The sequence below is a fragment of the Chlamydotis macqueenii genome, chromosome 3 (genome assembly GCF_036417535.1).
Source record: "Chlamydotis macqueenii isolate bChlMac1 chromosome 3, bChlMac1.mat, whole genome shotgun sequence".
Lineage (NCBI taxonomy): Eukaryota > Metazoa > Chordata > Aves > Otidiformes > Otididae > Chlamydotis > Chlamydotis macqueenii.
Genome location: NC_141558.1, coordinates 50,181,784 through 50,206,125, shown reverse-complemented (window position 1 = coordinate 50,206,125; position 24,342 = coordinate 50,181,784). Strand labels below are relative to the sequence as shown.

General features: G+C 46.6%; 1 protein-coding gene across 1 annotated transcript in view; it reads left to right on the top strand.

The window, feature by feature from the left end:
* Positions 1-15,524, top strand: part of METTL24 (methyltransferase like 24) — a 50,590-nt gene extending 35,066 nt beyond the window's left edge. Inside the window, exon 5 of the mRNA XM_086744845.1 lies at positions 13,945-15,524. Coding sequence (XP_086600971.1) covers positions 13,945-14,259 — 315 coding nt within the window. The 3' untranslated portion in view covers positions 14,260-15,524. The remainder of the gene's footprint in view (positions 1-13,944) is intronic.
* The last annotated feature ends 8,818 nt before the right edge of the window (positions 15,525-24,342 follow it).

The following is a 24,342-nucleotide window of genomic DNA, read 5'->3' as shown; positions in this document are numbered from 1 at the left end:
CAACCATTCTGTGGTTGTCTTTTCATCCAGACTGTCCTGACTTGGATACAAAACTACTGTGGGAGACAGTGTCAAATATACATCCCAGTGCTCTTCTGGACTATTCACGGCTGGTTCCATGGTCTTGCAAGGGGTTCATCAGTCTGAATTTCAGCTACAAGGGGACCAATTGGGTGTCTAAATAAACCATTTGCCTAGTCCCAGCATAGACTTGCATTGTGTATGGTGTCAGTGTCCTCCTCGGAAGGCTGTGATATTCCCTGTAGCCCAGATTTTAGGATGCAGTAAAACTGTAAGAGGAAGACCATATTGAAATGTGAGCTCCTTCCCCCTACTCCAACATTATCCCCTCTACAAGAAGTCCTAACCCTTAACCAGAAATTCAGAGCAAGCTACTACATGTATTCTGTATGCCATAGGTTATGCTATAAAGTGAAATTAAAAACCTTTGACAGAAAGGCCCTGAGCAGCTGTCGCAGTTCAGCCCCGATTGGGACCAGACTATGCAGTCTCTCTCTCACTCCCCCCACCCTCCGAGAAGGCAGAAGCAAGCAAGAGTTCATTCTGTCCTGAATGGACGTGCGTGAGTAAATCATGCGTGCTCACACAACCAAACTCTTACTTCAGTAGTGGTCTTCCCTTTCTGGAGCTCTGTAGGACACATCCTGTATGATGCCATCAGTAAGTGCTGTGAATTTGCGTTATAGCTGTGGTATAGCTCAGCAGTGGGTGAGATGGTTTCTTGGAAAACAAATTAAGCTGGAAAGGAGAATCTGAGAATGCAAAGTAAAAGTTTCATTTAATTGGGAGGTGGTGTAACTTTCAGGGGACAGTAGAGTTGTGTTCAACTCCTGCCATTTAAGTCATCTTGAACAAATTGTGTAAGAGACAAAACTGTGTCATTGTTTATTATGAAAATAAATCCAAAGTAATCTTTTAAGTCCTGATCTTGATTTGAAGGCTTTAATTTACACTAGTCTTCATGAATATTATTTTTTTCTGTGACAATCTGGATAAAGGTTGTGTTCTTAATTTTATTGAAGAGGCTTAGATTTAGAGTTTCAAAGGGAAAAACATCCTCCCCTTCACCTGTTGTTTAATTCTCTACGTAACTTCAAAACGCTACACCCTGAAGCCATTTTGATTAATAACCTCATCTCCTCCTAGGCAAGTAATTCATCACTTGCTCCTCTCCTAAAGCAGATACTGTAGAGTGTATTTTGTGTTGTACTTTCAGTTTTGCGAAGACTTGTGTGAAAGAGCAAAGATTAAAGAAAATCAGTTTACCATTTTGGTTTAAAATTGGCTCTGTTGGCAGTACACAAATAAGTATAAAATAAAAGCCCTGGGAAAACTGTATAACATCTTAGTTGTGCATGGAGATTTGGTTAACAAAAAGAAAAATTAACTCCCCAGGTTGGGAAAAGTCCATGTTCAAGTTTTGGAGCAACCAAATCCATGCAAATTACTCTTTACTGTGCACACCTCAGGACTGCAGAGGCCAGAATAGTCTTTTGAATTCTTGACCCTGCCTAGATAAAATCATTTAACTTCGGTTATCCCTTACAAGGGTAGACTTAGGTATTGCATGGGGAGCCTGCGAGTTGGTGTGAGTTAAGTTCACTAAGGGGCTGCTGTGCCCAAGTTCAGTGTCTGGGTGCTACTGGTGTTTATAAACTGAGCTCAGCTGCCATCTTAACTCACAGAAGGTCCTCAGTGGCAGCTGATGAGCATCTGCAGACTGTACTGTGTACTGGTGTGTAAGCCTGAGCTCGGGATGAGAAGCCAGGAGCTCAGGAGCCCGCAAGCTCTTGCAGGGAGGTGAGTCCTTGTCACTGTTGCTCTGCAGCTGGGGAATCAGCCCTCTTCACCTTGGTAGAATGGGAGGTGCAAGTTGAGATCTGCACTCTACTCTGTTTGGCTTAGCATCAGAAACACCAAATGAGACCAGATCTCTTGAATTGTTGTATCATACAAATCCTTAAGTAAATGTTTGGAGTTCTGTCTTGAAAGGGCTTGATTTTTTTTTCTTTGTCTTATTATGCTTACTTGGGGCTTTTCCAGAATCTCATTTCTAAAAGGAAGAAACCCACCCTTCATCTGAGTTTTACCCTCAGAATTTTCACATCCAAGTTTTCTAGTGCAATCAATGGTCTTTAGGCTTAAGTGGCCCTTTTTCTGCAGCTGTTATGTACCATCCAGATATATTTGTGACGAAAAACCTTTGCTTTGGTAGGGTTATCGTACCAACCTCTCTAAGTCTCTTCTGACATGAGAGATCCTGTATTTCCCGTAACATTAGTGTTTTGCTGTCCCTCCTGCAGCTGGACCATCAGCAATCAGTACTGTTCAGAAGTCCCAATGAGGGCTCAGGCTGTGATGGCCTTATTCCCCTTTCTCCTTTGGAAATGTCTGCACTGCTACCACTTGCCATCTCATTTGCTTTTATGTGGAAACATCAGGCTGTCTCTTTGTTATATCAGTTTCTGCATGGCACAGTAGAAAGAGATTTGTCTCGGAGCACTGATTGTTTTAAAATGTAAATGGCTGGTCCTGGCCTATTTGTAGTAGGGGTAACTCTGCACAGCAAAGTCCCACATGAGCACTGGACCCTTTTGCACCAGACAGATATAGTACGGTAGCTGTAAGAGCTTACAGTCTAAATAAATGACCTGCCAGGGGATGGAGGAGCATGAAACTCATGTCCATTAACTTGAATTTCTACATTTGAGATAGCTGTTGAGTTCCTCATAAACTCAAAGGAAGCCATTAAGGTGCAGTTCATCTGATCCAAGGGCAGATGTTTAAAACAGGCTGAATGATGTGAACTGCACATCTCAAATTGTCCTTCAGAAGTTCCTCCTCTTCTCTCAGGTCTATAAAGGGAGCTTGGGACAGCTGGTTTGGGTTTAGGTGTCTAAGGCTGGGTGAGACACATACCACCTCGAGTGACCTGTCTCAGTATCACACAGGAACAGAACAGCTGCGACTGGTGGCCACCTCTTCATATTCTTTTATTTTTCTTAAATAACAACATGTTGGAACATCCTCAAACACCTGTATTGCTGCAGCGTAAGAAAATGCCATCAGTGGTGAACTGGAAGAGAAACACGTTCCCCAGACCTACAAGAAGCGTTGCCCCTCTCAGCAGTGCCGTAGGAAATTATTGGGACACCTGGAAAACTGATACATAATTCCGACTATTCTGTCTTGTTTGGCTGAGAACTATTTCAGCAGCTCTCAAATTGGATATTTGGAATTCTTTCTAATCGATTAGGAGAGCGATTTGCAATTTCATATTTACTGTTAGTTATTCCTTAAAGTCAAAGTTTGTCACCACTGTGAGCAGCATAGGTCTGTTGCAGTGATGTACCATATGTGTGTATTTGGGCTTTTGTTTTGTTTTTAACACGCAGTGGGAAAATGCTAGCAGATGTGGCCTGAGCCACGCTGATGAAGTGTGATTGTGCAAATAATCCACAAAAAAATCAGAAGGGATAAGAGGTGGAGACTGGGTAACGCACACTGCGGTTCCAGCGCGGGTGAGAGCAGTGTCGGTGGCTGGCGGTGGGCAGCCTGTGCAGCACAAGCAAATGCTGTGGGAATAGGAAAGAGGACCTGAGCAGTGGGGAGGACTGCACCCTTAATAATTCTGTGTATTAATTCCCCTTGTTTTGCTCCAGCTCCAGCCTCCTGTTTCTGTGTGGGACCAGGAAGATGTGAATAGATGTAGGAGGAGTTAGGCCTGCTTTGCAGGTGCACGGTGACCTCAAGGTGCGCACAGAGAAAAAACTACAGGATGTAAGGAGCTGTGGTGGTGACTCCAAACTCAGCTCTGTCTGTCCAAGATGCTGTCTGTGCTCAGCATCTGTCTGACGAATCCTGAGATCAGGACTTGAAAATTCTGCAAAGCTGTCTCACAGGCCTGATTTCCATGCTGGTTGTACGGAAAGGGAGAGCACCAGAGATAATAACATTGGGCAAGCTAGCCAGAAAGTGTAAAGTAATTTTTTTTTTTTTAAGCCATACCATTTTAAAGCAAAAGCTCAAAGTGCTGGAGAGCATGTTATTGTACAAGAAGCATCTGCCTCTAGCTCTGTAATTTGATTTATGAGTTCTTGTGAGACTTACTGTCCATAACACAGGCATTCGGTCCCTTTGAGGTTACGTTTGTACATGCTGGGCCGAATTCATTTTCTGTCTAACGCGACCAATTTCCTTGGAGTTACAGCAGAGCTGCAGTTTGACCATTAACCATTGCCATGCATGAACCTTTTGTCTGGGGATGCATCAGTGAGCTGGCGGATTTTAATCCAGTTGCTGAAAAGGGACAATTGAACTGGTGCAGATGTTTCCAGCTGCAGTTGGAAACACTGCCTTCTCGAACCTTGTAATGGTTGCCTTGCCCCTGAGTAACCTACAGGCTGCAAACACACAATGTTTCTTTCCTGGATGTATATATTTTTAAAATTTATCATGATAATGAAATCAAAGTGATAATTGCTCTGCGTTTGCTTAGTCAGCTAAGGCTGCTGCTGTGGAAAGCATTTTAATTGTAACTAGATTGAAGAGTTTGGCTGCAAGGAGAAGTGAGCTTGACAACCTCATTTTTCTAGAAGCAAAGGTCTTTGGACAGTGATTTACTGCTCAGCACCTCTCCCAGTGCCTGTGTTGTATGCAAGGAATGCCTCATGCACATTCCTTTACGGGGTTTTCTCTTGGTCCCTTACATCTCCTTTTGCCTCATTTAAATTCTTTCCACCAGGAGCGGTTCTGAAGATATTGTTAAGAATAGGGATGTTTCTAGGGAGCAACCTGAACGTGCTGTTCAGTAGGCGATTGTCAGGCATGGAGTGAAGATCTTTTTAATGATAATGTGGGCTAAATGTGGTGCGATCCATAGCTTTTTTTTCCCCTAGGAAAAAGGGCTAGTATAATGCCTGAATTATAATGAAAGTATTTCACTGTTAAAACAGAACTTACACAGGTCTCCTTTTTTAAAAAAAAGAAACACTTTCAAAGCATACTATTGTCTCCTAAAAACTGGAAAGGAAGGAGGATTTTTTAGGGATTTATTTTCCTTTTTTGTTGCCTTTGTTGTTATTAAGGAAGACCTTTCCAAAATTTCAGATGTTAATAATCTGCTTTCCTCAAGGGCTGCACAAGCTGTGTTACAATTCCCAGCACAGTTCAGTGCACTAATATGCTGTTCCACCTTCTTTTAGACAGCGGCAGCAGCATAACCACTGTTTCAGTGTCAAACAGTTGCATTCAGAAGAGCACGGCACTCGCTGCAGGCGCCGTGGAGTCATCATTGGTATGCCGCTGCTGTCCGGAGCCAGTCACTCCTGGTTCCTTTATTCCACTGAAACCAGAGTTCGGCAGGAGTCTCAGGAACCTGCCGTGTCTCACAAGGTCGTACCAGATGCAGGCCACCTGCTGAGCTCAGGCCTATATTCATTCTCCCTAGATCCTGCTGCATGCCATTAACACTGGCTTAAACTCAGTAACGTGAATCCGTGTGGTTTTAATTCACCAAGATGCTGAATATCTGCTCAGGGTGGTGGTCCATGACATGACACTCGTTTTATGAGAATTGAGAGCAACTGCCTTTCTGTAAGCATCCTGGTCTTTTTCCACTACCCATCTTTCTTACAATTTCCAGGGAGTAATTGACTTTTACAAGTTCTTTAGATAAACGCTCTATCTAAAGCACTTACAAGGTCTCTACAAAAAAAAAAAAACAAAAAAAAAAAGTCTTTTTTTTTTCCCTCATGTTTGTCCCTAGTAGCTCATCCCTCCTCCTGTCACTCTTTACAAATTCTTGTAATTGGAATTGGCCATCTTTTGTCTGAATAATTTCACCTTAGTGTCTGGATCCTTTCTGGTCTCGTTTTTGATCTGGCAATAATTTAAGTTATCCCTCCATTCTCAAAAAATTGAAATGCAGAGCTCAAAGCCACAGCAGATTTCCTTTCCCCTCCCCACTGCGCATCCCGGATGAAATCTGATTGTCGTGCAAGCAGTTCAGGGTGTTTCTTACTCACGTTTTCAGGAACGCACTGCTTTAAGCAAACAGCAGAGTGGACAGACAAACAGAGAAGCAGAAGAGAGGCAGCTTGACACCTTGGACTGGAAATGGAGTGAAACTAATAGATCCCCATGAAGGGATGTAATCTTAAAGGACTTTATTGCAGATGGGAATCAGGTCCTCCACCATATTTGATTAGAGCTACTCAGTTATACTGGAGCTGCATGTTCGCATGTTCTTTAAGATGTGGTGAACATTTTTTGAAGATGGAGCTCTGAGCCCTCTCTTCAATTGCTTACATTTTGAAGGCCCCTATGGGCACTGCATTAATAAACAATAATGGGTCTGTTAAAAAACAATAGCCGAAGTGCTGTTCGCTGTGCACAATCATTTTACGGTAGCCTAAGCCCTCTGTCCCTTGCACGTATGCACACACTCACAGGTCTTGCTTGCTTCTTGGGGCTTCAGGATAAATTTCTACTTAACTATTTGCCTTCTAATGCAAACCTCCCACACCGACTGTCCCCTCATAATGCGTTTGTTGTCCAGTTGCTGGCTTTCACTGCTAGCAAGACCAGGATAACATGGCCTTATGTAAGCATGGAGTCGGGTCGCTCTGCCCTCGCTTGATGCTGGGGCACCACAAACAGACTGCAAATGTTTGTTCCCCTTTAATGAAGAGACTTGAGGGTCCAGCATACAACATTTTTTCTTTTGAGTAAACATCCGTTCCCACAGGCATCCTGCAGCGTCTGGCAGAAAAGATCAAAAGAATAGAAATGAAAGGATTTTCCCCCTTTGCGGGGGGAGTGGGCAGCGGGACATCTCCTGTGAGATTAGATGGCCGAATGGTTTGCAAAGCAACTCATGTGCTTGGCCAGGGCTGCACGTGGAGCCACTGCGCTTCCAGCCTGGGCTGTTGGCTGCCGGTGGAATAAATGCAATATTTAAGATGTCTGTTTGTAGCACGGCCTTCGGCAGAGAGAGCCCTTGCTGATGATCAGGCTGTTAAATAATTTAAGATCAGGATTTCTGCAGCTCTCTTATGGGTTTTTTTCCCTCTCGGGCAATCTAGCCACCTGATTGAGGGACCTGGTGAGAGGATGTTGTTTTCATCTTTTTCTGTACAAGAGAAGAGCTGTGCAAACTGAAAAAGGTAGCACGGTGCAAATGGGAGCTGGGGCACAGTGTTTCTGAGCAGGGATGCACGCTCATGAGCTGCTGCCACTCTGAGCAGCTGAGGAGGTCACTGTTTGGGGGCTCATATCCTCATGGTAGCTCTTCACCCTGTTTCCTCTGAAAAGCATCACTTGAGTCCTCAGCTGGCAGTGAGGTTCCTGTTGCCTGCTCTGGAGACTAGTCTTGGTTTAAAGAGATGGGGAACCAAGATATTTGATGCTCAGGGTTTTTGTGAGGGGAAGGTCCTCACCCTCAGCATTGTTTGTGTGTAGGGCCGGCTCACCCCACGCTGAGGGTTTGTAGATCTGCTCTCTGGGTCACTATACAGGAGGAACCTTGGTCTTGCTGGGTAGCAAGCTGGACAAGATGTAAAGCGCAATGCCTCTAGCTTTAAGGTCATTGTAGTGTAATGCTAGCTGAACCCATCAAACCTGTCTGAAAATCAGTTCAGGCTTGGGGACTTGTATTGTTTTATGACCAGAAGATGATTAACGAGTGAGCTGCCGTCTCTGGCTGGTCCAGTGCCCAGAGTAAGTTAAGATGGGAAGATGCCAAGAACTAATCCCACAGCAAAGAAAGATTTTTGTGGTGGTAGGAAGGCCACAGGTGAAACCCTACAGCTTCCTGACCAAATGCAGCCAGGGAGAAAGGATTTCAGGTCAAGCTGATCTCGTAAGTCACCTGACAGTTGTCTGTCCAGAGATTATTTTATCCTCTGGTAAAGTGGCATTGAAAAAAATCTACTGTCAGACTCTTCTTCTCTGCCTGTCCACTGGAGTAAGTGGCATTGCTGGACTGGACTGGAAGTGGGGTGGGGGGTGAGTCTTTTTCTGTCTTCAGAGAGAAATTGCTTCCAGATGGAGGGAGTATGTGGGAAACATCTTGGCATCAGAGACCAAGGGAAGAAGCAGGGAATAAAAGTGCCAGGTGGCCCCCACACCTGGGCTCTGCAGCTGTGGGAGGGAGTCACTTGGGGTGCCTGCATGGGTCCTGGCTGGGAGCAGTCCTTGGTGGGACAGCATGGGCGAAGTGCTCATAGTGCTCCTGAGCAGCTGAGAGTGATGCCTCCTGCGTGCACCCGGTGGGCTTTCCAGATGGGTACGTTTGTCTGGGGCTGTTACTGCTTCTGGCAAGCTGTTGCTATGCTGACAGTTGGCCATCAGAGAAAGTTAAATAAGTTTTCTTAATATGATTTTGAAACATTTTCTCCAGCTTAAGTGGTAAATATAAAATGACTGTTAATATCTTGCCACTGCTGTGTAACACTTTCATGGAAACTAGGAGGGGAAATAGACTTCTCTGTCGCTTGAAAGGCTGTGAAGGATCAGCAGTGAGAGCAGAGGAACGAAGCTTGTCTGCACTCACTGCAGTTTTCTATTTCAGTGTTGTGTGACTTCAACTGGACCGTTGCCCTTTACTGTAAAAAAAAGACCAAAGACCATGTAAGCACCCAACTGCCACAAATTGGCTTTGTGGCTTTGATTCCTTGAGCAGATACTTGAAGAGGTGCCTGATCTTTCATGCTGGGAGTAAATGATCTCAGATGACACATTTGTCCCAGAGTCATTTTGAAGTTGGCCATACAGACCGTCGTGGAGGGGGCTGTAAATGTGAGTAGGAAGGAAGGGAGGTAATTTGAAGGAGAAGTGCTGCTGTTTGCAGCTGTACAGCACTGCAAACCAGTAGTGCTTGACTTTTCTCCCCATTTCAGTATCTGTATTGCTCAGACCGTGCCCACCTAGCAGTCCCCATCTCCCCGCTGGATGGCTCGGAGAGAGCTGGGATGGTTCCCACTGACCGCAGGGAGCATGGGGACAGGCAGTCGCAAGCTGCTGGGAGCGTAATTTGCTATTAGGCTACGTGGCATCCTGTCTGCCATCAATTACAGCCTCGGCTCGGAATAAAAGGGAATGAAAGGGACTTAACATCCAAGCCGTCGCCTGCTGGTGAGCAGAGGCTGTGGATGTGTTTTGAGAGGAAAGTTAAGTGAGGGAAGTATTGCAGATTGGAAAAAAGGGAAGCTATGTTTAAAAAAAACACACTCAAGAACGTATTTGTTACCTGCAATGTTGTGTGCTATCAAAATATGAAATAAACAGCTTTTTTTAGAGTTTTCTCTGCTGAAAATAGAGAATTGTACTTAGGTGAGCAAGCAGTTCATCTTGCTGTACAGTTGATGTCAAAATGATAACTTGGTATCGGGGAGCCGGAGCAGAGGACTACTTCTCATAGCCTCAAATCCCAAGTGCAGCACTGTGGTTCAGGAGGACGAGGTGGTTCTGAGCTCCACTCCTCTGCTTGAAAGCCCTAAACAGCTCTCCTTTCTGCTCCCACAGAAAGGGAAGGATCCTCCTTGCCTGACTTGTACTGCATTTGCTGTTTTTGCCTTTCCTGGCTGCCGCTTCCACATGCTGAGTGCATGCTGGAAGTAATACAGCAAAATTGCTTCCTCCAGCTACTCACTCTCAATTGACTTTTCTCCACAGGGAGCTTTAGATGGTGCCCATGGGGCAGCACGCAGCCTGAAATCCCTGTTAACCCCGGTAGTTCAAAAACGATCAAGGCAAACAGAGCTCTGATCTCTGCTTTAGGAAATGATGCACAGTTGTAACAAGTCATTACCCTAAAAAGAAGAAATGAGCCTTCATACAGTACGTGTTAACCTTCACTAACTAAAACCCATTCTTTTTCAGCTGTTTTATATGCTTAGTTGTGCATGAGGAAGGGATTTTTTTTTCTTTTTTTTTTCTCCTCTGAGTGTAACTGGTACAATGCTGCAGTGCTTTTTCAAGAGAGCTAAACACTGAGAAAACATAAAAAAAAATCCACGTTTTACTTTTCTGTGATAACCTTGTTAGTGTGTGGAAGATAAGAGGACTTGTGGAAGAGAAGAGGAACCAGCCTTAGTCTGTGAGTGCTGGAAACCAGCAGGCAATCGACTGCCATCCTTTACCGTCAGGCACTGTAAATCTTTGCCCTCTGGGATTTACTCTCAGCAGCAAACTCCAGCTGTGCTCCAGGTGACTTAAAGCTCTGAATTTATAGGTTTGTCCACTAATCCTTTCACTGGCAGTTTGAATCAAGGCATCTGGAAGGTGGTAGTGCATTTCTTATCAGTAGCGTGCTGCTTACCACTGCAGGAAAACATTTCCTGAGCCGTCTCATCATCACAAAACTTGCATTCAGTGTTAGCGGGATGCTTATTATTTGCTCAGATACTGTGACAGAAAGCTGTTCTGCTGTTTATTTTACTCTATCCGTGGCATAAAATGGAGACTCTGGGCTGAGATGGAGCCCTTGCCTGGAAGGCTGTCACAGCAGTTGGCAGGTAGAGACAGGTACCGTCCTCCCTTTGGTCTCTGAGCAGTGTGGGGCGCTACAGGTAACAAATAGGCTCTGGTTTCTGTATGCACATCCCCACTAGCACTTTGTTTCCTTCCTGGTCATTTCAGTATGTGTTTAAGCAGTTACTGCGGTAACTTATTTTATCCTACCACAACATCGGTTAGCAGCCACTTTTCGGATCAGTTTTGCAAATACAGCGCAGAGTATGCGGAGTGCCTGCTGAGCAGCTGGAGCAGTAGTTAGCGTCACAAGAGAAAAACAAACAAACCTGGGTGTTGACTGGAAACATTACCATGGGAAAAAGATGTCCTACTGTTGCCATAAAGCAAGATCATGGGAAAACAAAGGCAAACACTTAGAAACATTTCTCCCACTACCCCCCCCCAAAAAAAAATTTTTTTTGAATAATCTGTCTCCTTCCAAAGCTACAGAAGTCTCCCAAACATAAAAATCTGTGGTTGCTGAAGCACGGCAGCATGGTCCTATGGCGGTTGCACCCATGTGGAATCAAAACTACCTACAAAACTTCATTACAGGTAGAGCTGCAAACTGCTATCTGAAAAATAAGTAACCTATTTAAATGTATAAAGGGAAACAAGTGAGCTCAACTGTGAAGTAGTTCTCTGCTGAAATGTCACGAGCAGCAGCATTTACATTCAGCCTCCCCTTGAACCCAAAGGAGCGCTGTGTGAAACTGTTTCGCTGACCCACGGATGGACAGACTGACAGGCTCTTTGTTGCAGAGTCAAGTTAGGAAATACCAGAGCCAAGGTTGTCTGTGAAACCTTCCTCTTGCCTCCCCATGTGGACGTGCCACAATACGGGCTTTAATTCCATAATCCCTCAGTCATTTTCCACTGGCCCTCTGCCTCCCTCAGAGCAGAGGAGGCACAATGCTGCCTTAATGAGCAGACAGGCAGCGGCTTGGCTTGTCATTATTCAGTCTGTGACTGTGGACCTCATTCAAGTCCCACTCTCCAAGTCCTGCTCTGAAAACACAGCGTTTTGTTTTCAGCTGTTTTACAGCTTGTCCCAGGAAAGTCTCACAGCCCTTCAAGGACACAACCCTTGCACACTGCAGCAGGAGTTCAATGGTTAATACCTTCCATTTTCAGATGGAGACCAGAAATGGCAAGCATTTAACACCTACCAGTTCTTCCCATCCCATGGCCATCCATAGTGGTGGAGCACAGTTTTTGAGGAGGGCTGATGTGCTTGTGAGTGCTCTGCATCTCAGCAGGTCAGACCCTGGTGCCTCCAGTCAGCCAGCCAGAGAACAAGGGAAGGTAGACGCAGCCACCCCTCTGGAAACTAGAATGTCACCAAGCCCTCCATCACAAACTGCCTTGCACAGAGTCCTTGTATCTCGGTCCTGCCCTCCTAGCCAGTCCCCTGCTGATGCTTCACCCTGTTTGTCCCTAATGACCTCTGGTTTCCCACTGGTAGCAGTGTTATCCGGCCTATGGCATAGCTCCAGGTCGTAGTAAGAGAAGTGGGAGCAGCTGTACACTGTCTGAGCCTTTACCCCATTGGGAACAAGAACAGCCCAGGGCCCATTGCTCCTCTTGTCTCCCTTATGCATTTGCAGTTGGGAAGCACCGAGCTCTTCACCTTCCATTAGTTTCAGCCCTCTTTCAAAGACTCTCTTAAAACCAAGGAAGGAGAGCACTCTGCATTGCTGCTGCTGTGCTCTGTGTATGCCTCATTACTAGAATTTCCACTACCTCCACCTCTGCCTCTTAAATCTCTGCCCAAGCTCTCCATCATACTCCTTTTTCCTAATGTCTTTCACCCAAACTTCCAGTCTGAAGAGAACTCCTCTATCAGTCTCTAGTCCCAGCCTCTTGAACCTCTGTGCTTTTTGTGTTAATGTCTCTTCCCTCTGCTAACAGCCCTGGCTGCCTCTGTCTGTCTCTCAGGCAACCAGGAACCACAGACTGCAGAGCTTTGGGCGTCCAGGTGTGATCAGTGCAGGTACTCCAGGTCCAGGTAGACCTTTTGCCATGAAGCGAGAGCCTCTGTATGGGAAGCCCATGGAGTTACTGTCATTTATTTTTGATGTGTGGGGTTAAAATTTGAAATTAATTAACTTTTAAAACTTCTTGTCCAGTGTCTTCTGATGTTGTGGTTTTGGTCCCTAACCCCAGGTTAGGGATGAGGAAGAGTGTGGCAAGACAGCTGCATGAGGCAGCCTTCCTACTTGCAGCTGCACCTACCTATGGAAGTGGACGACCAAGTTATTGAGAGCCTGGGTTTTGGGGTTGGCTTTGTGTTTTTTTTTTTTTTTTTACTATTCTTGGCTCTGAGTAAAGTCTTCAATTTTCACTTCAAATGCGTCTTGAGTGTGAGCAGATGGGCAGAAGCAGCAGCTCAGGTGGAACCAGCACAGGCCAATCCCACTCTCACGGAGGGGAGTTTCCCTTGTTCAGCTCTGGGAAACCGGGCCCTTGAGCTCTGCAGCATGTGAGCACTACTGCAGTCATCATTTTCCACCAGGTGTGAATTTGTGATGAAATGCTCTTTTTTTTTTGTTAAAACATACAACTCTCCTCCTCTAGCTAATTGCCAAGCAAAATCAAACTGCAGTTGCGTTGGGCTGTGAGAAGTTGGTTTGCTGAATATCTAACGACAAAATTAAATAATGGCCTAAAATTAAAACAGGATGCTTGTTTATTAGTTGTGTTTTTCCCTTCAAGCAGTTTCATGGCTTCTTTCCTGCTTTCTCTTTTTCTTTGGAGGAGCTGCCCTAAAAACCCTGCAGAGTCTTTGCGTAAGTCTCCTTTGAAGTGGTCCTCCTCACTCAGCATCCTTCGAAAGCTTCAGACAGAAGTTTGGCCATGGGTAGCTGGTGACCTGAGCTGCTCATAGTCTTCATTTTCACTTTGGCCTTCTCTTGCACTTGTGTGGTGCGTGTAGCATCTGGCACACAAGGACCATGCTCTACTGTGGTGCAAGTAGTCACTGTTAGTGTGTTTTGTTCTGTCACAGGTTTTTGTGGTGGAGAAATAAGGAACAGTAATGCCTTAGTGTCTTTGTTTAGTGAGGTGGGTTTATTTCTTTCCATAGCTTTGATGCCACCACAAGATTGTGAAGCAACAATAACATGCTTTGGTTGTAGGATCAGGTGCATCGGGCACCTCGGGGTACAAAGCTTTTCAGCCCAGGAGTCAGAAGCAAGGAGAAGGGCTGTGAACAGGGAAATGTGAAACTTCACCTCCTGTCCATATTAGCCCTAGGATGTTTTGAGATTTTTGTAATTTTGCTTTTTTTTGAAACACTAAAGGAACTGTACATAAGGGCAATTGTGTATATTATGAAATGGACAAGCCTGGCCTCAGATGTTACTGACAATAATTGCAAAGCCTCTTATTTTCACATTTTTGTTGCAGATTGATGTCCTCAAGGCAGATGTGGAGAGCGCGGAGTGGAAAATTTTGGAGAACCTGATCCTGGAAGATGTTGTTGAGCAGATAGGACAGCTGGTCTTTGAGGTGCACATCCACTGGCCTGGGTTTGAGGTCAGTGGCAATGACAGCACTGTGGTGCGGTACTGGTACAGTCTGCTCCGAGAACTGGAGCTGAAGGACTTCAGGCTTTTCCATACCTACAAAGACTTATCAAAACCACAGATGTTTCTGAAAAAGGAAGCCTTCAACGCCAGTAGCTGTTACACACTGAGTTGGGTAAATACAAGATGGAAGTAGCAGAAAGGAATTTATGATGTGTGACTGTGAGCCATCTGGCCCTGTAGCGTTATTGAAGAGGACTTCGGTGTCACTGGCTAAAGTTGCTAAATGTGCACACAGTGATGGCTAACAAAACGGGCTACCTTTTATTTTTGTTTTCCTTGTCAAAAGAACTGGCGCTAGGAGAAGATACATGGTGCAGATTTGTACAGCAGTATATTTGCCAGCGGGTACAGTATCTGAGAGGACAGAGGTTTCTGTAAAGGTTTGTCTGGGGAGCCTAGCAGTGCAGCTTTCCCAGGCTGCTCCATGCCTGAGCGTGCCAGCACGGAGCGCATCCCTCTGGGGCTGCCCCAGGAAGCCCTGCTCACTGAGTTGCGCTGGCCCTTGGGCAGGAGAGTGCTCGTGAGGAGGTGCCTTTCTCAGGAAGGGTCAAATGTTACTGCTCTGTAAAGTTATAATCTTTGATTTACACCTTCTCTACTTTGGCCTTGTTTGCCATAGAACAAATTTTAGGCAAGAACAGTATGTTCTTCAACCCACTGGCAAATTTCAGCTGAATTTGGCAGAGGCAGAAATCACCACCAAATGTCATTCCTATCTGTTTTGTTGAGCAGCTTCTGAGTGCTCTGACTTTGGGTCTTTAAGGCAGTCTGGCTGCGGGAAGTGAGTTCAGCGTTTCTGACACAGGAGACAGTGGGACAGAGACACTCAGCTGCAGGAAGAGCTGCTACCAGCACTCCCTCTTCTCACCCTCCAGAGACTTCAGCCACAGAAGTCAGGGCTTCCCTAGTTCACGCCCTCAGAGAACGGCTTGTTTTAAATTACTCTTGCAATGGCCGTAGCAAATGGCTTTTCATCTACCGAGATGCTTATTTGAAAGAACCGAAACTGAAACCTGGTCTTTTTCCTTTGTCCAATTTTGGGGTTTAGCTGAATGTTTTGCCGCGTGCCTTCTCCAGCGCTGTGCCTGGACGCCTGCGACCGTCTCACCACCTCCCTGGCCTGGCCACCTGTCCCTGACTGAGCAGGCCAGACCCTGGCTCTGCACTGATCCTGGCAGAGGTGGTGGTGGAGGCAGGTGCCTTGGTCTGCGGCTGAGCTGGCATTCTGCAGGCTGGCCATCGGGTTGTCTGCCATGAACTTCCAGGAGCCAGCCTTGGCTGTTCCCTGAGGAGCTAAGGAATGGGGGAAGCTAATAATATATTGCAGGTTGGGTTTTTTCTTCTTTTTAAAAAAAATTTTCTATTAAACTTTGCATTAAAATACAAGATGACACCACTTCCATGGCTTCCATGTTGTTCCTTCTCTTGTAATCCTGGCATTTCCTTCTCTCATTTCTTACACTCCTTTCCTTTTTCACCCTCTCTGCTGCCTCAACTCCCTCATCCCCTCCTTCCCACAGCAAGGGCCCTGCGTTGGACCCAGCATACCTGCAGAATCTCAGCAAATAGACAGAGGGAGGGAAATTAAGTGTAGGATCTCTTCCTTCCAGCCAAGCAAGCCAGCTTTCTCCCAGAGCCACAGCTTTGCCGCACCAGTGGATTGAGCCATTCCCCTCCCCTTCCCCAGGCTTTGCCGCAAGGCAGGCACCTGCTTTCCTCCTCTCCCACCTCTCTGAGGGCTCCTGCTGCCCCAGGGCGGGCAGGGACCGCTCTCCCCAGCAGAAACTGTGTCAGCCCTTCAGCTCAGCTCCCCATATCCCAGAAGAGGCCGGCAGCCTTCCTCCCACTGCCCTTCCTCTGGGGCTGCGGGGTCTGCCCTGGCCCCAGCGCCCGCCTCCCACCAGGACCTGCAGAGCCCCTCATGGGGCGTGAAACTGCTGCAGTGAATCTGACTTTGCGCATCGGTGTTGGCCACAGAGGCCGCAGACCTCGAGCTGCTTTGGAGGATGCAGAAAAAATCCCCTCCCTGCTTCAGTGGTGAAGGACTAGGGTGGTGAGGGGCTGGTGGAAAGGGAAATTATTTTAATCTCTTCAGAGAAAGCCAGCTCTGTGCCCTCGTGTGTTCAGCTTTGTATCAGTCTTCCAAATCACGTTTGAAATTTTAACTTGTGGCTAAATGTCAAACCCTTTCTTCTTTAACAAATGCAGGCTGGTTTTCAATCTACTGCCTTTCAGTCACGCTGACAGTGCTTTGTGTTACGTGGAGTCTCTGATTTACTGCCTCCTCATTTTATTTTCCTCTTAAAAACAAATCCATCTACTTTTTTAGTTACACTTGGATTTTCTGGAGTTTAATGCTAAGAGGACTTAACGTGGGCCTCTGCACATCAAACACTTCAGGGAGAAAGAGGAGCCAGACCAGGACTGCTGAGCGGGTGCTGATCCCAGCTGTGCCTCTGCTGGAAATTAAGCAGTGGCAGGCAGAGTGCACAGGAATGGTTATCTGGCTAATTAATGAGATCCTTGGCATCATTTTGGCTCAGACCATCTAGGACTCTCCCAGATGATTCCTAGGCACAGCTGGGGAGTTAGCCCAAGCCAAGGAAAGCTTGGATGCAGCCACCTTGTTTGGGAAGCTGAGTTTAGTAAATGGACATGGCCAAGCCCAGTTTGCCACAAGGCTGGGGAATACCTGCTGGCACCGTTTTGTTTTCTGGTATAATTCAACAAGAGCAAGTGCCAGTTTCTCTACCTGGGACGAAGTAATCCTGGTTATATGTACAAACTGGGGCACGAGAGACTGGAGAGCAGCCCTGCAGAAAGAGATCTGGGGATTTGGGTTGGTGGCAAGTTGAATGTGAGTGAACAGTGTGCCCTGGCAGCCAACAGGGCCAACCATGTCCTGGGTTGCATCAAGCACAGCGTAGCCAGCTGGTCAAGGGAGGTGATTGTCCCCCTCTACACTGCACTGGTGTGGCCCCCACCTTGCGCACTGTGAGCAATTTTGGGTGCCTCACTACCAGAAGGGCATCCAGCTATTAGCGTGTGTCCAGAGGAGGGCAACCAAGATGGTGAAAGGCCTCGAGGGCAAGACTTATGAGGAGCGGCTGAGGTCCCTTGGCTTGTTCAGCCTGGAGAAGAGCACGCTGAGGGGTGCTTTCATTGCAGCCTACAGCTTCCTCAAGGTGGGCGGGGAGGTGGAGGTGCTTCTCTCCTCTCTCTGGTGACCAGTGACAGCATGTGAGGGAATGGAATAAAGCTGCGCCAGGGGAAGTTCAGACTGGATGTGAGGAAAAGGTTCTTCACTGAGAAGGTGGCTGGTCACTGGAACAGGCTCCCCAGGGCAGTGGTCACAACACCAAGCCTGTCAGAGTTCAAGGAGCGTCTGACGCTCTGGATGACGCTTTTAGTCACAGGGTTTAGTTTTAGGTAGTCCTGTAAGGAGCAGGGAGTTGGACTCGATGATCCTCATGGGTCCTTCCCAACTTGAGATATTCAGTGATTCTGTAAACGTAGTTTCTGTTTCTGCTCCTGCACATCCCGCCTGGACTGGAGGGCGAGGGGCTTTGCAGTCACCCAGAGCAGAGCGCAGTGGGGACCCACCATCTCCTCAGCTCTGCAGCGCTCAAAAGCAAGGTGACCTTTTGCAGATGCGTTGGGTTCCCCGTGTCCAAGAGGCTGGGCAAAGCGCTTTCCATGGGGCCAAGCTACATACTGCTGTCCCTCAGCCAGGTAATACACCACCCAAGAGAACTGCGGCCTCTGAGAATGGGTAGGAAATGCCTTCTCTGTGACAGCCATGCTGTCTTGTTGCTGGCTGCAACCCTCGCACATCAAGTACTGAAGTTGTTCAGCAATGCAGAGCCATGAGGAGATACATTACAATGCGAGGAAGTGCTAGGGTTTCCTAAACCGCTATCTAGCTTGTTGGAAGAATCACGCTTGCTGCACTGCAGAATGGCTCAACTCCCATTTTTCAAATAATGGGGTGGCAAAAGCCCAGCTGTGAGTCCTGATTTATTAATAAAGCGTAAAATTATGGGCTATAGCGCTGCACAGGGTTTTCCTCCTGATTAGTCTCAGAGAAACTAGCCTGCTAGCTTATTGTAGTTTGTTTAAGAAACCAATAGATAGAGGTTGAAAAACAAATTACATGATCTCTTTCGGACGTTAAAATTCCAAAGGGATGCATGTCTTCCAGCATGTAGTGCCCTGAAGAAAAAAATGGTGATGTGTATGTAAATTACAGAAATGGAGTGGAGGTCTATCCTAGTTCTTCTTCGCTTCAGAGTTTCGTAAACCCTCAGTTAATCTCTCACTCAGGATTGCCAGGTAGCGTCAGGAACAATTCAGGCTGTAGCAAATACATCTTCTGCAAGAAAAGATTCCAATAACTATGGTAATTTTTGAGGAGACCGTATCTCAGATACAGGATAGATAAAAGCCATTTATCATTCTGGAGGCAGTTATGTGATATTGTGGGAGAAAATGAACAGCTCTTATTTTACGCACTATCTGTGCCTTTCTACTTAGCATCTCTTAAAGCAGAGTTACAGCCTTCCTTTCTGAGGTCTTGCTTTTGTGCCCTTACCCCTCCTCTTTTATCCGTCGCTTTTACCTGAAGGAGAGCCTCTCAAATGAATTCAGTTCCCGTCTCCTAACAACTGGGTCTTACTTAAAAGAAATGCCAAGAGAGCACGAGCCCAACCTGCAGCAGAGCCAGCAGCAAGCTGCCGGGTGGGTGCACCGCGGCACAAGCCCGTGCTGGCTGGCTGGCGCAGCAGAGAGGTTGGCACCGAGGGATGCTGCGTGGGGCAAGTCTTGCACCCACTGCTCAGAGGGTATTGCCAGCCTGTTAGGGACTGCTGGGAGAGAAAGGCAGGATCCTGGACTGCAGGCATCCACAGGCTCTTGCCGCTTCAGCCGGAGCTGAAGTTCCACCAGCCAACCCCCTGCCCCAGTTTTACTGGTACGTACTCTCAACCACACCAACTTCTCTGGGGATATCCACACATTTTTGGCACCCATGTCTGAGCCTGCCTTGCTCGTGTAGGATGGCTCCTTGCAGGGAGCATTGCAGTGCCCAGGAGCAGCTCTGAAGGAGAGGGACAGTCGGAGAGGCCATGAAGCAGGTGAGGAGTTTGTTGACATGATCTGCCTGCAGGGAGCCCCGCAGCGACCGCGTGCCAGTGTCACACTCCGCACCTCTTCCCAGACCAGACCTGCGTAGAAACTGTGGTAGCTGCCCCCTTCTTCAAGTACAGAGCGCACCATTGTTTTAATGCCCAGCGTGGGCAGGGCATTCTCCCATTATAGCCACAACCTGGAAACTGGCCCTACCCAGACAGGAAGGAAGGGCCACTGGCCTGTCCTGGCATTGCTAAAATATTCCCGAGTGCGTGGTCTGGGCAACATCCAGCATTGGCACAGCAGTGCTAACCCCAGCTAATGAGGACATAATGACCAGGTCTTGTTCACGAAGTGGAGTCATTACGGCATTAGCTGGACACTCTACCAGCAGATATTTCAGCTGGGTCTAAAATGGATCTTTGCAGAGATGACCCGTGTGTAGAGACAGTTTCATTTACACAGATCCTTCTGGGAGGGTCAGGGCGTTCCCCTTTCAGAGAGGCCCACGGTGATTTATACATCGCACACATTTGTGACTCAGAACTTACAGGTGCTGCCCATCAGCTGATGAAAATGAAGAGCAGCAACAGATTGGAATCCTCCAAGCCATCGCTGTTAATACTGCAACACAGGCTTTCCACAGGGAATCCATGGCAGCACAGAGCTGGATGTGTTAGGGCACTAACACTCTTCTCCAGGGGAACTTGTCCCTTTCCAAATGCCATGCTGTCTTCCCTGGAGGCTCCAAAATTTGACCAAAAAAAGGTCTGACTTCCTGCCCCGCTCAAACACCTGATGTTTATCTGATGCACTTCTGGCCCCAGGCTTTGATCCCATCGGTGACTTGTGAAGGGTTGTTCTTCACTAGCGTCCCTCAACTGTGAAAGATCAAAGAAAGCATAAAGGGAACATATGTCTGGCCCTTCTTGGCAGATGCCAAGAAGACGTATCACCCAGTAGCACACCTGAAGAAACAGCATTCATTCTCTCTGGTGAATTATTCAGCAGCTGAGACCATCTGGTTCATTCAAAACCTTTGATTTCATGAGCTTCATTAGCCACTCCCTTGCCCTTGAAAAGATCCTCAGGTTTATTCAGTAGGAAATCACTCTTGATTTCTTCCTGCTTGTTAACACAATGTGACATTTAATTGCAGTCAGTAGAGACCTGGTTTAGTGCTGGTGGAAGTTCAGAGCTGACCTACATTCAGAGCTGTATTTATCCTTGCGTCCGTGCGCTGGCTTTCAGGGGCAGCATCTGCAGAGCGAGCCCAGCACTTGAAGGGAACCGGCCGTGATAACGAAAGGATCTCTTCCCTTAAGTACAAGTCCGTGTTCACAGCGTAGTTTGACCTGCCTGTTGTAAAGTGTTTCAGCTGGTTCAGAAAGAGAACTTTGCAGAGACAGCCCGTGCTGCATCCCTTATCCCCACAGGCAGGACCTTACACACGGAGAAAACAGGAGCCTGCCTTGTGCTGCCTAGAAATGACGGCTCAGAGGTGAATAACAATGCAAAGTCCCTGCTGGTTTTGGTGGATTACCGCCATACGTGCGTATTTATCAGCAGTTTCCCAAAAGAACGTTCAATGGTGTACACTGTACAAAACTCTGGCAAGTAATTAAAATGCTCCTGCCCCTCAACTGCTATTTCTCTCATTCCATTTCTGAACCAAAACCAAACAATAGGAATCCCACCTGTGCATCCACCTTCAGGTATCTAGAGCGGAGCCACCACCCCGGGTGCCACCACCCTCACAGGGAGGTGGGGATGGCCACCTGAACGCAGCAGCAGCCGCTGTGCCTTGGCAGAACCCACGTCTCTCTGCTGACACCAGCCAGGAGCAGCTGCAACGCAGGGGCTGGGAATTCATCAGACCCCACGCTGACCTCCCAAACTGACTTGCCAGGCAGGAGAGGCCCTCAAAACACCTTCTTGCATCTTCTTTATGAAGGGAAGGAAAACTGCCTTAGGATTATGACAAAAAGCAAACAAAAAACGAACTCGTCCTCCTGCCCCAAGGTACTCCCAAAGGGTCGGCACCGTGGGAGGGAAAGAGAGGAGCTTGGTGGAGAGAAGCTGCTCTGACCAAACTCAACGTGGTTTTGAAAACTCCGGGGCATGGAGCTACAATTTCTTTTTTTCCTGTAGATGTCTGGCCTGGCAACTGACTTAACTTGGAGCCCCATTTCCCTCTTCATTTCCTGAGGAAGGAATATTGGAAGGGATTATGTTTTACAGAGCATATACAGAGGAGCTGAAGGAGCAAGGTTGTGGATGTGGAAGCAAAACAAAACCAGCTAGCCTGGGGGAGCAACGTCACAGCTGCCTGGGGAAATTAGCCTGGCGCAAGCTAAGGTATGAAGCTAGAGTCTTACAGCTCATCTAGCACAGGTCATTTTTGCAATTTTTTTTTTTTTTTAAAATGTTGCTTTGCAAGAGTTTAAACTGCACTGAAAAGCCTCTTAGTCCACGATTCAGGTGTTTAGCTGGTGAATCAGAGACAGACACCAACTGTGGGGTAATTATGCTGGGAGAACTGGAAAGATTTGCAGCTCCCACAACCATGTCCAGGTAACTGTCAGTGGTCTTGAAGCTCCATAAAGTTCCTTAATAGGAACTCCTAGTCTGAGTTGGATGAGGACTAACATGATGCCTTAGACAATTTGTGGTGTTGTCTTCCTTTCCCAAATCAGAGGGGAAGCAGGCTCAGTTAGTCCTGACATCTTTCAGACTCACCAAAAAACCCCAAGGCCTAATGAGAACCTCTTATTCTGAACGAGAAACTCAACACATCTGCAGTAACATTTCATTTTGACAGTCTCCCACTGGCACGAGGCGCAGGAGGTTAAAAGGAGACTCAGAAAGGCTCAGTGCTTTAGCATTTAACACATTTTAAATGGTCTCTCATACAACAAGATTAAAAATGGGTCTGAGGTCAAACTTCCAGTGTACCTGGCAAATTTAGAGGTCCATGCCCTGCTGAAAGTCATTGCAACTTGTTTCTAAAAGCTTTAAACTCTGCAAGGAGCTTCTGTAAACATAACCCTGCCACAAGCAGTTTTCTCCAAGTGCTGCAAGACAGCCATAGTGTATCAGTGTTTTTTTTTTTTATCAGCAAGCCTGACAGAAAATACATGTTTTACTGCAAGAGATGAGACTTGAATTTTGAGCGTATGCTAGTGAAGTCAGCCTACAGTAGCAAATCCTTAAGTAGTCTCCAGAGGAACAACCTCCCTGGCAACTAATTTTTTTGGTGGATAGGTTCAACTGCTTAAAGTCTTCCAAGCAAAACTCTCCTTCCTCCTCCGCTCTCCGCGTGTTCCCCCTCGTGCTGGCTGCTTGTCATATGGAGTCCTCCTAGCAGATAGGAGCAGGATTTTGTACTCCCCAGCTGGCAGAAAGAAGGAAAGTACATTGTGTTCCCGGGCTGTCAGATCTGCAAGCCTCAGTGTTTAAATCAGCCTTTAAAGACCACAGTGTTAAATGGTATATTGAACACCTGCCTAGAATTGGCTTTTTACAAGACAATCTTGGAATTTCTGCATGTACAGTAATTTAGATATTTGTTCCTTGCAATGAGGGCAAAGACTGAGCAGCCCCATCTTACTGGGTACAGTTATAAACTCTGCGCAAGACAGATGCCAAGACCATCTGCTTCAAGACAGACAGCCTTCTTACCAGCAAGTTGCACAAGGATATGTGGGATACCTCCCCCTCTCACATACGAAAAAAAAGTCCAAGAAAAAGATGGCACAAGGCCAAAGGAACAATGAAGCTTCCCAGGCAGAACTCCAAGAATGATGGAGATAATTCACTTATCTGCAAAACCTTCACTGTAGAAGTAATTGGTATTAATAAAAGTGGCAACACATTGGCACATCATTTCTGAAAGTTGCAGATACAGCATCATAATTTTGTTCCCTTTGATTATGTAACAGCAGCCCTGCACTCCAGCTTGCACATATTCCTTCCCAGCAGCGCGACAGGCTCGCCTCCAGCCTTCCCAAGCAGCTCCTTTCGGCTTGAATCACTTTGTTGCACTCTCTGCCTAATGTTAGAGGAGAATAAATTAGCAGAACTGGAAACACACTCTTCTTCCCTTTTCTCCCAAGGCTGCCTTTTCCCTGGCTCTGTCTGCTCACATGCCAAGTTCAGCCTAGGGGTCTCAGTCTAGACTCGTTCTGACCAACATTTGTAACACACCGATTTCTGGTGAAACATGAAATTGGGAAGATAAGAGGAGGACATGATTCGAGTTAATTAGCCCAGCAAGAAATCTTTCCCCAAGTGGCTGCAGGAAAGACAAGTCTAGACTTGCACTACACAGACACACGCTGTCTATCCTTGTGCGCAAAGTAGCTGACAACGTGAGCTTTGGAGTTTGCAAGTCTCAAGCTGACAAGAGGGAATTATCCTCATAAAAATTCCCCCTGCAGGCTTCAAAGCAGATGTGAGAAATTCCACAAAAGATTAACATGGTGACCAACAGCGAGGGACAAAAGATTTTATCTGAAAGTTCCTAGGGGAATTTTGATTCAGGCATTATTGCAAACATTTAATCCCAGTTCATCAACTCCAGCAGAACTGATTGAGTCAACTTTTCTTTTTTTTTTTTCTTCCCTCCAAAGACAACACCCAGTATATTACTACAAAACATAAGTTGATACACTTATTTTTATACTTTGTACATACTATATATGAAGTTCTGCCTGGTAGGTGACACATGGAAAAACATAGTACCAACTACAGAGCCAAGCATTTTTTTCTATTATGATTTAAAGGCTTTTAAGCATTGAGGAAAGGTGTTCCTGATATGGAAGCTAATAGACATTCCTGCAAGAAGTTTTTGTATCTGCTGTATTCCTCCTCTCCTCCTCAATTCCCCGTACTTAGAAGCTGTTAACAGTCAGGGCACGCTGCCACATATCCATTTAGGAAATGTATTTGAAGGAAGAAAACCGTTCTAAATTATTTCAGCCCACTTTCTCCTGAAGCAGCACACAGCACACCAGAACTCAACTCCCAACTCAGGAGTCGAGTCTTCCCTGTGAGAAGAACCACATTGGAAATTCACCCTCTGTGACAC